Genomic DNA, 16,588 nt, shown 5'->3' on the forward strand with positions numbered 1-16,588 from the left:
TCGTCTCATCATGGGAAACATTTATGCCAAGTAATATTGTAATCCCTTGATGGATGACAGAGTTCTGGATCGGACAGGGCAAAAACCTTATTGACCTTTGACCTCCAATTGTGACCTTGACCTTTGAGCTAAGGGTCTGGGCTTTGCGCATGACATGTTGTCTCATCATGGGGAACATTTGTGCCAAGTAATATTAAAATCCCTTCATGGATGGCAGAGTTATGGACGGGACAGGAAAAAAAACTCTGTTGACCTTTGACCCCCAATTGTGACCTTGACCTTTGAGCTAGGGGTCTGGGATTTGTGCATGACACGTCGTCTCATCATGGGGAACACTTGTGCTAAGTGATATTAAAATTCCTTAATGAATGTCAGAGTTATGGACCGGACAGGAAACAGACCCTTTTCATGCTATGTTAACATTTGACTGCTAAGTGTGACCTTGACCTTTGAGCTAGGGGTCTGAAAGTTGTGCATGACACATCGTCTTATTATGAGGTACATTTGTGCCAAGTAATATTAAAATCCCTTCATAGATGGGAAAGTTATGGACCGGACAGGAAAAAAGCCTTGTTGACCTTTGACCTCCAATTGTGACCTTGACCTTTAAGCTAGGGGTCCAGGTTTTGCGCATGACACGTCGTCTCCTCATGGGGAACATTTGTGCCAAGTAATATTAAAATCTCTTCATGGATGGGAGAGTTATGGACCGGACAGGAAAAAAGCCCTGTTGACCTTTGACCTCCAATTGTGACCTTGACCTTTGAGCTAGGGGTCCGGGATTTGCGCATGACACATCATCTCATCATGGGGAACATTTGTGCCAAGTATTACTAAAATCCCTTCAAGGATGGGAGAGTTGTGGACCGGACAGGAAAAAAGCCCTGTTGACCTTTGACCTCCAATTGTGACCTTGACCTTTGAGCTAGAGGTCCGGGTTTTGCGCATGACACGTCGTCTCATCATGGGGAACATTTGTGCCAAGTAATATTAAAATCCCTTCATGGATGGCAGAGTTATGGACCGGACACGAAATTGCGGACGGACAGACGGACGGACGGACGGACGGACGGACGGAATGACGGAAAAGTGCATTCCTATAGTCCCCGAAACTGGTTTTCAACCAGTAGGGGACTAATAAATACATGGTCAGAACAAGAGTGCAAGAATGTCACAATATACGCCCGTCACAGCAAATTTCTTTACTCTAGCACCTGTATTTGCAAATGGAATTTTAATTTTGTGGTTGTTTAGTAATAACTAAGTGTTTTGTTTTTCTAAGTCCACAAAAAAACTCCTTACCAGGTAGAGATACCTTAAAATACACCTAAAATTGGAAAGTAACATCTATGTTGTACCACAGAAAAGTGGTCTTGGTTTTTCCCTACGGTCAATTATAAAAAAGTTACAATATAAGTTATTTATAGTAACAACTAAGGGAAGTTAATCTTAAAAAAAAAAAAAAAAAAAAAAAAAAAAAAAAAAAAATCAAAAAAAAAAATTGTAAGTCCTCACAAAAATCTTTACCAGGTAGAGACTGGTCAAAATACACCTCAAAATTGGATGTAGCATGCATGTTGTACTACAGAAAAGTGGTCTCGATTTTTCCCTATGACTAGTAATGAAAAAGTTACAATATAAGCTATTTATAGTAACAACAAAGGGAAGTAATTCGAAAGAAGGGAACTGCGCATGACACTTCGTCTCATGATGGTGTATAATTGTGTCAAGTTACATCAAAATCCCTCCATGCATGAAGAAGAAATGCTTCGGACAAAGTCATTCTTGTATCTGACCTTTGGCCTCTAAGTGTGACCTTGACCTTAGACCTAGGGACCTGGTTCTTGCGCATGACACTACGTCTCGTGGTGGTGAACATTTGTGCCAAGTTATATCAAAATCCCTCTATGCATGAAGAAGAAATGCTCCGGACAAAGTTTTCATTCATGTATCCTTTGACCTCTAAGTGTGACCTTGACCTTAGACCTAGGGATCTGGTTCTTGCGCATGACACTCCTTCTCATGATGATGAACAATTGTGCCAACTTTCATCAAAATCCCTCTATGCATGAAGAAGATATGGTCCGGACAAAGTCATTCTTGAATTTGACCTTTGACCTCTAAGTGTGACCTTGACCTTAGACCTAGGGACCTGGTTCTTGCGCATGACACTCCGCCTCATGGTGGTGAACATTTGTGCCAAGTTATATCAAAATCCCTCTATGCATGAAGAAGAAATGCTCCGGACAAAGTTTTCATTCTTGTATCCTTTGACCTCTAAGTGTGACCTTGACCTTAGACCTAGGGATCTGGTTCTTGCGCATGACACTCCTTCTCATGATGATGAACAATTGTGCCAACTTTCATCAAAATCCCTCTATGCATGAAGAAGATATGGTCCGGACAAAGTCATTCTTGAATTTGACCTTTGACCTCTAAGTGTGACCTTGACCTTAGACCTAGGGACCTGGTTCTTGCGCATGACACTCCGTCTCATGATGGTGAACAACTGTGCCAAGTTTCATCAAAATCCCTTCATGCATGTAGAAGATATGCTCCGGACAAGGTCTGTGGACGCCGCCCGCCCGCCCGCCCGCCAGGGGCGTTCCCATAATACGTCCCGTTTTTCAAACAAGCGTATAAAAAATGTCTTTACTGTCATATAAATAATCAATTTAGAAACATTTCTGAAGTTATTAACATTACTGACAGGCAGTTATTTTGCACAAAACTAGTCTTTAAACACCTACAAAACATGAAAAAAAATTGCCCTGCCCCCCTGGCAGTCATGCTTTCTTTTTTTATCAAAACATCTCCACTTGAATGAATCTGGTAGATGGTCTCGCATATTACTGTGAGCAAGGTCAATTTTTCCAGAGATGTTCTTCAAAGGAATTGTGAACAACAGACAGACTGACAACATAGATTCAACAACCCTAAAAACACCATAAGCTCTTCATGCCCAGGTCAGCTGAACACCAGTATTGCTGACTCTTGAGAAGGTATGCAGATGTGACCGAAATGTTGTACAAACTAGACCATTCAACCATTACATCAGCCAATCACTAAACATTCTTACAGATGCAAAGATTTTTATTATCTTATATAGAAGCATTTAAACACATACTTAGAACTATCACAACGAGATTAAGGAATTCCTCTGCCAGTAAAACAGTCTGTCTTAGAGAATCATCTTGTCCACTCGGTATATCATACTGCTCTCTGTAACAAACAGATATATTGTTTAGTTTAACCCTTACCCTGCTAAATTTCTATAATGAACTTGTCCATCTCTCAATCTGGACAGTACCATTAACTGTTAATAGGGGTGCTTACCTAAAAGACACTGACTGAATGGTGAACAGTGCAGACTATGGTCAGACTGCATGGATGTGGTCTTGGTCTTCACTGGTCGCAAATCACTTGCCACCAGCAGGCTAAAGATTAAACAGATTTCATTGCCTTTCATCACCAGAATTAGACAAGAGGGTTGACCAACAAGTTCTCACATTAGAAACAGATCTTCCTCAAAATGTGTTTAAATTTTAATGCATAAATATTAAAAATCGGCCCAAATATATAACATAATTATGGAGTCAGAGGGGCTGTCTAGCTTTGCAGCTGGATAATTGTAGGTGCCCAGCTTGTTTACTCTATCAGACACAGTCACACATATGGGTAGAAGTCTCAACATTTCGTAAGCCAGATAGATTTCTTGCTCTCATGATCCAGAGAGACTTGAACCAAGAGCAGACTACTGTAGTCAGTGACCTTATTCACACAGCAGAACTATACTACAATGATAACTTACTTTGCCCAGGCAGTCAGACCAAACTTGTAGAGCAAATGTATCAAAAACTCATTTCCATCTGCCATAGAAGCTCCAATCTAGAACAGATACATAATGCAGGTGAATTGTTATATTTTACAGTTTTCTGAGTCATTAATGAAATATCCTTGAGGGACATATTTTTGAGGACTCATGGTTGTGACCCGCAAGATTATAGCTAAAGAAACAAATAAAATTTCACACATTTTTTTTTTTCAAATTTGAAATATATGAATTTGTATCTCCATGAAACAGCCTTTCAGGCCAAAGCCAGGAATTCTGTCCATGAAATTAAATGATTTCATTATTTATACAGATAAGTTTTAAAAGAAGAACAGTTACTGTTGAAAACTTCTATTTTTACATAAACCCCTCTGTAAGAAGATTAAACCTTACCTGTAGCATGAGAATATCTCTGTCATACATTTCTGTTCTACACTTCACATTATGGTAGAAAAATATCTGAAATTATCAATTCAAAATTATAAGTCACTGGGCTACTATAATACTTGAAAAGGTAGACAAGTTCATGTAAATTCCATGAAGTTACCTGTATGGCAAAAGTGTCTGTCACATTTTTTTTTTAAATCACTTCTGTTAAAGTTAAACTGAAATGACAGACCACATGGTTACATGCAGAGAACACTTTCTGATTCTGAACTAACACATTCGAATACAACATAGTGTGCTATAAGATTACCTGGTTTATTAGAGCGTAGCCGTTTCTTCTCCACATATTGGCATTAGACTGTGCTACCATCACCTCAACTCTCAGAGGTAGTTCTATCAACTCTGCAGGGTCAGGTCTCTGTAATATAAAACACTTTGTTAAGCTCCAACAAAGTCATGCAAGTATACCAAATATCTGACCTGAATGATAGAAACCAGCACCATGAATTAATATCTCAGCAAAAATGAATAATTAATACTATCTTTTCTTTACGCTAATATATGATTAATCCTATCTGTTGTATCCCATGCTAACAGCAGACAGGGCAATTATGTTTCAAGTGAATTAATGAAATATTAAAGAGAAATATATCTGGTAATTTGACACTGAAAACAGAAGAACCTCCAAACTAGCCAGAACATGCCCACACAAGAGGACCATGATGGTCCTGAATCGCTAGCCTGCCCCCACATGAACTGAGTATGACGTCGTTTTTTCTATTATTTGACATAGTGACCTAGTTTTTGAGCTCATGTGACCTACTTCTGAACTTGACCTAGATATCATCAAGATAAAAATTCTGACCAATTTTCATGAAGATCCATTGAAAAATATGGCCTTTACAGAGGTCAAAAGGTCTTTCTATGTTGAGACCTAGTGACCTAGTTTTTGACCGCAGTTGACCTTGTTTCAAACTTGACCTAGATATCATTAAGATGAACATTCAGACCAACTTTCATACAGATCCCATGAAAACTATGGCCTCTAGAGTGGTCACAAGGTTTTTCTATTATTTGACCTACTAACCTTGTTTTTGACATGTGACCTAGTTTCAAACTTGACCTAGATATTATCAAGATGAACATTCTGACCAATTTTCATGCAGATCCCATGAAAAATATGGCCTCTACAGAGGTCACAAGGTTTTTCTATTATTTGACTTACTGACCTAGTTTTTGACCGCACGTGACCCAGTTTTCAACTTGACCTACATATCATCAAGATGAACATTCTGACCAACTTTCATACAGATCCCATGAAAAATATGACCTCCAGAGAGGTCACAAGGCTTTTCTATTATTTGACCTAATGAACTAGTTTTGGACTGCACGTGACCCAGTTTCCAACTTGACTTAGATATCATCAAGGTAAACATTCTGACCAATTTTCATCAAGATCCCATGAAAAATATGGCCTCTAGGGAGGTCACAAGAATTTTCTATTTTTAGACCTACTGACCAAGTTTTGGATCGCAGTTGACCCAATTTCGAACTTGACCTAGATATCATCAAGATGAACATTCTGACCAATTTTCATGCAGATCCCATGAAAAATATGGCCTCTACAGAGGTCACAAGGCTTTTCTATTATTTGACCTACTCACCTAGTTTTGGATCGGACGTTACCCAGTTTCGAACTTGACCTAAATATCATCAAGATGAACATTCTGACCAATTTTCATGCAGATCCCATGAAAAATATGACCTCCAGAGAGGTCACAAGGATTTTCTATTATCTGACCTACTGACCTAGTTTTTGACTGCAGTTGACCCGATTTCGAACCTGAACTAGATATCATCAAGATGAACATTCTGACCAATTTTCATGCAGATCCCATGAAAAATATGGCCTCTACAGAGGTCACAAGGTTTTTCTATTATTTGACCTACTGACCTTGTTTTGGATCGGACGTGACCCAGTTTCGAACTTGACCTAGATATCATCAAGATGAACATTTTGACCAATTTTCATGCAGATCCCATAAAAAATATGACCTCCAGAGAGGTCACAAGGATTTTCTATTATTTGACCTAATGACCTAGTTTTTGATGGCACATGACCCAGTTTCGAACTTGACCTAGATATCATCAAGGTGAACATTCAGACCAACTTTCATGAAGATCTTTGAAAAATATGGCCTCTAGAGAGGTCAAAAGGTTTTTCTATTTTTAGACCTACTGACCTAGTTTTTGGCGGTACGTGACCCACTTTCGAACTTGACCTAGATATCATCAAGGTGAACATTCTGACTAACTTTCATAAAGATCCCATTAAAAATGTGACCTCTAGAGTGGTCACAAGCAAAAGTTTACGGATGGACGACGGACGCAGCGCGATCACAAAAGCTCACCTTGTCACTTTGTGACAGGTGAGCTAAAAACAGCATCTTGTATTCACTCCTTGAAAGATATGTTTATATTAGGTTACAACAAACATCTTCAATGTATGTTTTCCTTTCAAACTTTTAAATCACTCTTTCTAAAACAGACAAAATATAGACATACACCATCTATCACACTGTATATAAATAGACAGACAATGTACATCACTAGACAGATGCTGTATATCACTAAACATACACTGGATATCACTAGAAAGACACTGCATATCACTAGACAGATGCTGTATATCACTAGACAGGCACTACATATCACTAGACAGAAATTGCACATCAATAGATAGATGCTGTATATCACTAGACAGCCACTGCTTATCACTCGATAGGCACTTTATATCACTCGACAGACATTGTGTATCACTAGACAGCCACTGCTTATCACTCGATAGGCACTTTATATCACTCCACAGACACTGTATATCACTAGACAGACACTACATATCACTGGTCAGACATTGTATATCACTAGACAGACACTGTTTATCGCTCCATAGGCACTTTTTATCACTCGACAGACACTGTGTATCTCTAGACAGACACTACTTATCACTGGACAGACACTGTTTATCACCAGACAGAGGCCGTATATCACTAGACAGACACCTTATATCTATAGACACTCGCCATATATTGCTAGACAGACACACTGTATATCGCTAGACATACACTACATATCACTAGATAGACAATGTATATCACTAGACAGACACTGTATATCACAAGATAGACACTGCAGATCACTAGACAGACATTGCATATCACAAGACAGACACTGTGTATCACTAGACAGACGCCGTATATCACTAGACAGAAGCCTTATATCTGCAGTCACTTGCCGTATATAGCTAGACAGACAAATTGTATATCGTTTGACATGCTCTACATAACACTAGACAGATGCTGTATATTACTAGACAGTCACAGACACTGTATATCACTAGACAGACACTGTTTATCACCAGACAGACACTGTTTATTACTAGAAAGATACTGTTTATCACTAGACAGACACCGTTTATCATGAGTCAGCCACTGTTTATCATGATACAGGTATTTGTCAACTGTACCTGTTCAACATTTCATTCTTTCTATATATTTATTTATTTGGGTTTTATGGCGCACCAACACAGTATCGGTTATATGGTGCCAAACATGACTACAAATTTTGGTTTCACATCTCATTTACATCGAAATAATGTCATTATGTTTAATGTTTACATCAAGATGAAGGCGAGTACTTACAACAAGAGAACAGTCAGGAGATTCAAAATACAACCCATGTTGACCAAGAAAGGAATGGAGACCTGAAAGGAACAAAGGATTGTCTCAAATCTTTTTTCTCACAAAAATAACTCCTTAAAAAGTCTTATTAATCACAAGCAAGAATCAACAGAATAAAAGAAACAAGAGTGCAGTTTAAATGCCAAGTAACATCAAAATAAATTCAAAAAATATGGAGCAGACACAAAACATTTGAAGAGGCTATTTCTCTAAGCACAATTATCTTAAGAAATTGAAAAACTGCCTGACATGTGATTTGTGAACAAACAAAACTATCACCGTCTCTAATTATTATGAAAGCAACACATTCAATATCACTAGTTTTTTACCTTTTAACAGATAAACAAATCAACTAACATGTAAATATCCTTTAGAATAACAATGTGTGATAGAGTATACATGTATACTAACCAGCCAATAACCTGGTGACAGGAAGATGTATGGAGATAGGCTGACTGCTTACATCATATTTTATACAACTTGCATTCCATTCACTCACTGAAACATAGATCAAATCAACAGATACATACACCGAGTCCAGTTACCTTTAACATATGAGCCATGCCATGAGAAAACCAACATAGTGGGTTTGCGACCAGCATGGATCCAGACCAGCCTGCGCATCCGCGCAGTCTGATCAGGATCCATGCTGTTCACTTTTAAAGCCTATTAGAATTGGAGAAACTGTTAGCGAACAGCATGGATCCTGACCAGACTGTGCGGATGCGCAGGCTGGTCTGGATCCATGCTGGTCGCAAACCCACTATGTTGGTTTTCTCATGGCACGGCTCATATAATCAATTTATTTAAACTCTAAATACAAGAATAATATAATTCTGACACATTTACTAAGAACTACCGGTCCCACAAGCTGACAGCTTAGGTTAATAAATCTGATACCCGACCCCGGACTGCAAGAGAAATATTCAAGATCAGTTTACAAATCTCGTAAAAATTAGCTACATGTTACCTGAAACTTGACATTTCTTTGATCTGTCAATATCCTTACAGCTATTGAACACCTCAACAGTTCTGTTATAAGCTTCTATTAATACCTGCCTCTGAAATCAAAAGTCAACATTATAAAACATAAATTTCTTGCAGAATTTTATTTTCTCAAGGTGTTTTGAACTGGTCTTTCAGCCAGAATGCAAATATAAATATTACATTTGATTCATTTCATAGTTTTCATCTAGCATAATCCTAAAGTCGTCCTAAATAATCCTTTCAAACAGATATTTTTCATATTTTATTATGCAATTCATCAGAGTTATAGTAAACACTGTCAAATTAGCATTATTCCTGGATATCTTCACAAGTACTCAATTCAACTTCTCCAGATAAGACAAAAGTGGGTGACAAGGATAATAAACTGACCAGAATTTAATCAATCTATCAGGTTTTAACTGCATCTAAATTTGTTTGTTGCTTCTTTTTTTTTTTTTAACGCTGTTTTTCAACAGTATTTCAGTTTAATATGTATTGGCAGGCAGATAACCTAACAAACGTTCCTCGATTCTGTACCAATACAAACTTGTTCTCCACAAGTAACTGCCAACTTCCCCACATGACTCAGAGGTCGAGGACAAATGATTTCAGACTTGGAAAATTGTCAAGGAAAACATGCCCCTTACCCTGAGATCAAACTCACGACCAAGAGATCTGTAGTTCGCTCTCCCTATTGAGCTAATTGGGCTGGCTTGCATGTAAATTTGACAAGACTGGAGTTGATACTTACATCACTACCACACCACTCTAGAAACAACACTATATTATCTTCTAATTTCAGCTGTAAGTTAAATGCCCCTTCCCATTCTGGTTCAAACTCCAGATGTTGTCCTGTCTGTCTCTTGACATGATCCATGCCCTGTAACACATTATATACAGCATTTGTCAACAACTGTAAAAACATGTTTTGATAACATAAAAATTTGTGGTTTACTCTCTTCAACAGATCAATTTCAGAAAAAGAATTTATAGTAAAAAGTAATCAACTATTCTACATAAATGTTAATAAATTTAATGAAGCAAATTTTAACAGAACATTTGTGAAAAAAACAAACAAATAAAACGATAGAAAATTTATGTTTAAGAGCTCAATTAAGATAACAATAAAACATTTTTTGGTCTGTTTTGGGTTTAGCACTTACTTTTAAACAGTACATCAGTAATGTAACAGCAGGGACTTATCCTAATCTGTTTTCTTGTGTATATCTGTTCTCTGAAAGTAACTGCTAACTTCTGATGGATCAGAGGATGAGGACCAATGATTACAGACACAATTAAATCATCATGGAGAACATGTGCTATGCCCATAGACCTGCATTCAACCTATCGAGCCAAGTGGGCAGGCTAACCAAAGATCACGGCAGTTAACTTGGTTTGACAATTAGGTACATACTAACCAGGTATGTTTAAAGTCTAGAAAGAAGGAAAGAACATGATTTCTATTAAAACTTTAACTAAATCACTGACACAGCTCTTACCTCAATCAACTTTAGGAGGTCTAGAAAGCATGCAAAACCTTCTATAAAACTCTTCCGTAAATCATCAGTCCATTCTCCAGGCCCTGGTTTACATATCAATGCATATCTAAAACAAAACAGCAAGAATAAATGTACTACATTTTAGTTTTGCCAGCTTACATCTTTCTGCAAGATGACCAGATTTCATATTGTATCTATAAATAGTGTTATCACAAAAATGTTTTGAAAAATGGTGAAATGCTAAGCTAGGTGTAGAATCTTTAAAAGCTATAACTTATCTGACCACTTCAACTTAAAACCAGAAAATTAAAAACAATCTATTAATCTAAAACTGTTCCACAAGACACATGCAAAACACATATGCCACCAACGATGAAATGGCAAGTGTGTATATAACTTTCTATGCTGTGACCTTGAACTTTGACAGAATGACTACTGGCAATCATTTTATGAAGAATCTTCTTTGATTATTGAGCAGAATCAGTTATTTAGTCTAGCCATCACTTTGACTTTGACCAACTATTTTGTATGTTGTTGCCCTGAGCTTTGACCAATGATCTCAAAAACCATCCTCTACTAACTACAGAAAACCATCCTACTAAGAAGCCTGACAGCTGAAGCTTTTTTCAGATGACTCAGCAGAAACCATTTTCAGTCTAGATGGCACTGTCAATTGGCCTTTGACATATCAACGCTGAAACAATCTAATAAAGCTTGAGGACTGTAGGTTGAATCGGTCTTTAGTTATTGACTGGAAACTGTTTTTCAGTCCCAGGCCCTCTATGACATTGACCTATTGATCCTAAAAATTGACATGGTTCATCTACTGACCACAAGTAATCATAGCATAAAAGCTGATGTCTGTAACCAATATTGTTCTTTAAATACCAAGCAGAAACTGCTTTCAGTGCCAAGGTCACTGTAACCTTGACCTTTGACCTACCAACCTAAATAAACAATAGGAGTCATTTACTGACACCAGGCAAACATCCTATGAAGATTCACGTTTGCAAGCCATGGGCTTTATTTTATCTATTGAGTGGAAACCATTTTCACTCACAAGATCAGTGTGACCTTAACCTTTAACTACTGATCCCTTAAAACACAGGGGTCATCTACTGACCACAGCAATCATCCTATGAAGCTAGACCAATGTCTGACCACACATTCTCGTTACTGATCGTAAACCAACACAGACTAACAGACCTACAATGAGCAAAACAAGAGCACCGCCTTGCGGGTGCTGACGCTCATCTGATTTTTTTTGTGTAATAGAAATATTGTCCTACCCATGATTTTCTAAGTCTAAAAAGGGCCATCATTCTTGCAAAAAGCAGGATAGAGTTATGTTTCTTGATGTACAGTGTCCACTTATGATGGTGAAAAACTGTTGCAAGTTTTAAAGCAATAGCTTTGATAGTTTATGAGAAAAGTTGACTTAAACATAATACTCAACCAAGAAAATGATTTTCTAAGTCCAAAAGGGACAATAATTATTGCAAAAAGCAGGATGGAGTTATGTTGCTTGCTGTACAGGGTCAGCTTATGATGGTGAACAAGTGTTGCAAGTTTCAAAGCAATAGCTTTGATAGTTTAAGAGAAAAAGTTGACCTAAACATAAAACTTAACCAAGAAATCTGATATTTTCTAAGTCCAAAAGGGGCCATAAATCTTGCAAAAAGCAGGACAGAGTTATGTTTCTTGCTGTACAGGGTCAACTTATGATGGTGAACAAGTGTTGCAAGTTTTAAAGCAATAGCTTTGATAGTTTAGGATAAAAGCTGACCTAAACATAAAACTTAACCAAGAAAACTGATTTTCTAAGTCCAAAAGGGGCAATAAATCTTGCAAAAAGGAAGATGGAGTTATGTTTCTTGATGTACAGGGTCTGCTTATGATGGTGAACAAGTATTCCAAGTTTCAAAGCAATAGCTTTGATAGTTTAGGAGAAAAGTTGACCTAAACATAAAACTTAACCAAGAAATCTGATATTTTCTAAGTACAAAAGGGGCCATAAATCTTGCAAAAAGCAAGATGGAGTTATGTTTCTTGCTATACAGGGTCAGCTTATGATGGTGAACAAGTATTCCAAGTTTCAAAGCAATAGCTTTGATAGTTTAGGAGAAAAGCTGACCTAAACATAAAACTTAACCAGGCAACGCCGACGCAGACGCCGACGCCGACGCCGACAACCGCTCAAGTGATGACAATAACTCATCATTTTTTTTCAAAAAATCAGATGAGCTAATAATATACCCCTCTTCTTTGAAATATAAGTAAGAATATTTCCATCTTAATTTTTTGTTAAAGTCTGCAGATAAAACAATGTAATCTTACTTGAGATCATGTAGTGAGAAACAAGCTCGTTTAAATGTCTGTGTCCCTGCACGCTCAAATGTTAGTTTACCATCCTCTGAAAGTAACATTTAATTTAATTCATCATCAAATATGAGAAAATGTCTATTTACAAATGGAAGTAAAGGGAGATATGATCCAGATTAACCGAGTTCATTAAATAATGTTTACAAAATGTTAGGAAATGCAAAGCTTTGTTCCCTTAAAAAGATTTGATGTCATCCCAGAATTTTCTTCTTTACTAATAAAACAACATACAATACCTTACCTGCCTCTTACTTGTGTACACATCAAGTCATAAATTAGAGATATTCATATTTTGCACTAATTTACTGCTATATTACCAGTACCTATGTCTTGCCTATCAAAACTTATATTGTAACAAAATCAACTTTATAACATGACAACTTACTGTTCTTCTTCTCTTCACAAGCCTGTAAGAATGTTTGTAATATCACAGCAAGAAGGTTATGTTCTGCTACCAATAGTCGAGCCTGAAAAAAAAAGTTTCAAAAATTCAGGCAGGCATAAGTTTGCATCACATGACTCGCTTCCACAAAAGCTGGTGCTAGTGGGTAAGAGAGGTGTTGCACATTTTATTATCTCTCCTGAACAGACAAACTAGAACTGTCATAGGAGTGACGAATAATACCCCCACAATACGGCCTTGTCACAGAAGTATGGCAACCATAGTTTGACAAATTTTAAGTTGGAAAGGGCCAAAACTGCATTAAAAAAAATGGTGGTTAGTAGGCAAAGTTGAAACTGACCTGTATTTTATGATGTTACACCTGTGTACCAAATTTATTTAAATCTGTCAAGCCTTTCATGAGTTATTGTCCGGGAACCATGAAAACCAACGGACAGACTGACCGACAAGCTCACTTCCTATATATTTTGCTTGATTGTGGTCTGTGCTTCCAAAGGGTCTTCATATACATTTTATTTCTGAGTCTTATTTTTGTACTGGTTTGGTTCACTGGCTTTTCAAACTTGATTATACTAAAAATCAAAAATGTTTGACTGTCAACCACTGATAAACCCTGCACAGGAGAAGTATCATGCTTAGTGAATGTTTTATTCTGAAATCATCAATGCTATATGCTGCACCGTGAAATAAAAGTTTCGTGAATTTTCTACTTTGAATTTATCCAAGCTACAATACACCCTGCACCCAGATGTAGCATGCTTCAGCTTAGTGAATGTTTTATTTTGAAATTATCCATGCTATATTCTGCACCATGAGGTAAAACACCTAGTGAATTTTCTATTCTGAAGTAATCCAAGATATACTCTGCGCCCAGAAGTACTGGTAGCAGTGATGCTTAGTAAATTTTCTACTCTAACATTATCTATACTCTGCTCTTCACCAAGAAATAGTGCATTTGGTGAATTTTCTGCTCTGACATCCTTGCAGTACTGTGCACCAAGAGATAGCATGTCTTGTAAAATACTATGCTTAGGCAACTTCCTACTCTGAAATTTTCCATCCTAAACACTCAGTAAAATACAGCCTAGCTCTGAGTGATAGCTAAAGCAAGCATGCAGGCCAAGCACAGATGACTCTTGCTATCTAACAGAACTCAGTGAAAAAAAATGTTCCATTTAGTGATGTCTTACTTACCCATAAACACTCATGAAATGTTTACAAGTTCTGTAAAACTTATTTCAACATCTCACAAGAATATAAATGGATACATATTTTTGATTCAGCAGAAATGAAATTATTCAATGTATCAAGATATGTCAGGTGTAAAATAAAAGATTATACCTGAACAAGACAAAAAGATTTATATCTCACTTAAAACTTTTTTTCTATCTTACTGGGCCTTTTGTTTCAATAACTGCTTTATCATGCAGATCAAGAGGCAGTCTCTATTAATCATTAATTTACCTATAATACACATGCCTTAGCCTGATATTCTGTGTCATGGTTGCAGATAATTGTAATATAGTTCCACTTAAAATTCAGCTTCACTAAGAAACAAACATTTTCAAGAACTCACACAGTTACATAAATGGCACTAATATCATCATGAAAATTTACAAATACGAAGCAGTACACAATAAAAATATTACTGAAATGTTCTCCTAATGAATCAAAGGCTGTGATTTTTTTTCTCAAAATCAGCTAAAAAATAATCCTTACTTCTGTAAAATAATTTATCTCCTTTATCCACCTAGTACCAAAAGAAATTCATAAAATCTTGAAACTTGAGATATTAACCTGTTTTAAAGGTATTTGCTGAGTAAATAATTGTGCAGTGTGTAACTGAGGTCATATATAAACACATTACACTGGCTGTCTCCAAGCCATTTTCTTGAACTTAAAAATGACAATTTTTTTAAACACTGGCCCAACTTTCTCCAGTGCTATGAATAGTTGGCCAACAGTTTTAATATAAAATCAACTAACTGTTAGGCATTCCTTACCCTTTAAACAAACTTCCAGTCCATAATGAGACAGCAAATATTTTTACAATAAAAAAATTTCCAACTACTGTCATGAGAATAATCAAAAAAGTCTCTTTTGAGTCTAGAAAGGATTCCAAGAAATCAAAATATAAATTATAATACTTCTTTTGAAATTATAAGTAAAACAATAGATCTGCATGACATGGGATTCAACAAAGAAATAACTGTGAGCAGTTCACAAGTCATTAAGCAAGATATATCTTCCAGGTATAGCTTGCAATCTATGCCATGTTAGTTATTCAAATGTGCTCAAAAAGTGATACACATCTTTTTTTGTTTTTGTTTTTCTAGGATTTATCATCACACTGACACAATTATAGGCCATAGGGCGACTTTCCAGCTTTTCAAGGTGGAGGAGGACTCTAGGTGCCCCTCAATGCATTACTTCATCACAGGCAGTCACCCAGGTAGAACCAATGACCTTCTGTAAGCCAGCTGGATGCAGTGTTCTGCTAAGGATCAAAAATGTAGGTGACACTTGTGCCCTTGATAAGAACAAGAAGACCATGATGGTCCTGAATCGCTCACCTGTTACCACATGACCCAGTTTTGAGTATAACATCGTTTTTCTATTATTTCACATAGTGACCTAGTTTTTGAGCTCATGTGACCCAGTTTTAAACTTGACCTAGATATCATCAAGATAAAAATTCTGACCAATTTTCATGAAGATCTCATGAATAATATGGCCTCTAGAGAGGTCACAAGGTTTTTTTATTATTTGACCTACTGACCTAGTTTTTGAAGGCACGGGACCCATTTTTCAACTTGACCTAGATATCATCAAGATGAACATTCTGACCAATTTTCATGAAGATCCATTCGAAAGTATGGCCTCTAGAGAGGTCACAAGGTTGTTTCATTATTTGACCTACTGACCTAGTTTTTGAAGGCACGTTACCCAGTTTCGAATATGACCTAGATATCATCAAGATGAACATTCAGACCAACTTTCATACAGATCCCATGAAAAATATGGCCTCCAGAGAGGTCACAAGGTTTTTTCATTATTTGACCTACTAGGGCGTTTGACAAAGTCTGGACTGATGGACTCTTTGTCAAGCTGATGAGGACTGGAGTAGGAGGTCACATGCTGAGGTGGATTAAGTCATACCTCCACAACAGGAGAGCAAGAGTCGGTTTAGAACATGCCAGCAGTAGGAAGTTCCTGTTGCGTCATGGTGTCCCACAAGGCTGAGTCTTATCCCCTACACTCTTCTTGCTTTTCATCAATGATCTGGTGTCTGAACTACCGAAAGGAGTTAAAGCTGCTCTCTACGCTGACGATCTGGTGTTATGGTGTAAGGAAGAAC

At 37.1% G+C, this 16,588-nt stretch overlaps 1 protein-coding gene across 7 annotated transcripts in view; it reads right to left on the minus strand.

Moving 5' to 3' along the window:
• The window catches only part of LOC128555614 (E3 ubiquitin-protein ligase UBR2-like), a 98,314-nt gene that overhangs the window by 39,127 nt on the left and 42,599 nt on the right, over positions 1–16,588 (minus strand). For all 7 annotated transcript variants that reach the window (XR_008370211.1, XR_008370209.1, XM_053538441.1 and 4 more), the window contains 11 exons: positions 13,213–13,294; positions 12,783–12,858; positions 10,446–10,551; positions 9,698–9,826; positions 8,930–9,020; positions 8,371–8,457; positions 7,921–7,982; positions 4,530–4,637; positions 4,226–4,291; positions 3,812–3,888; positions 3,128–3,222 (listed from right to left, as the gene is read on the minus strand). Coding sequence is in view for 5 of the 7 variants with exons in the window: in XM_053538441.1 (XP_053394416.1) it covers positions 3,128–3,222; positions 3,812–3,888; positions 4,226–4,291; positions 4,530–4,637; positions 7,921–7,982; positions 8,371–8,457; positions 8,930–9,020; positions 9,698–9,826; positions 10,446–10,551; positions 12,783–12,858; positions 13,213–13,294 (979 nt within the window). In the remaining 2 variants the exon portion in view is untranslated. The remainder of the gene's footprint in view (positions 1–3,127; positions 3,223–3,811; positions 3,889–4,225; positions 4,292–4,529; positions 4,638–7,920; positions 7,983–8,370; positions 8,458–8,929; positions 9,021–9,697; positions 9,827–10,445; positions 10,552–12,782; positions 12,859–13,212; positions 13,295–16,588) is intronic.

This window comes from Mercenaria mercenaria, chromosome 1, assembly GCF_021730395.1.
Source record: "Mercenaria mercenaria strain notata chromosome 1, MADL_Memer_1, whole genome shotgun sequence".
NCBI classification, from domain to species: Eukaryota; Metazoa; Mollusca; class Bivalvia; order Venerida; family Veneridae; genus Mercenaria; species Mercenaria mercenaria.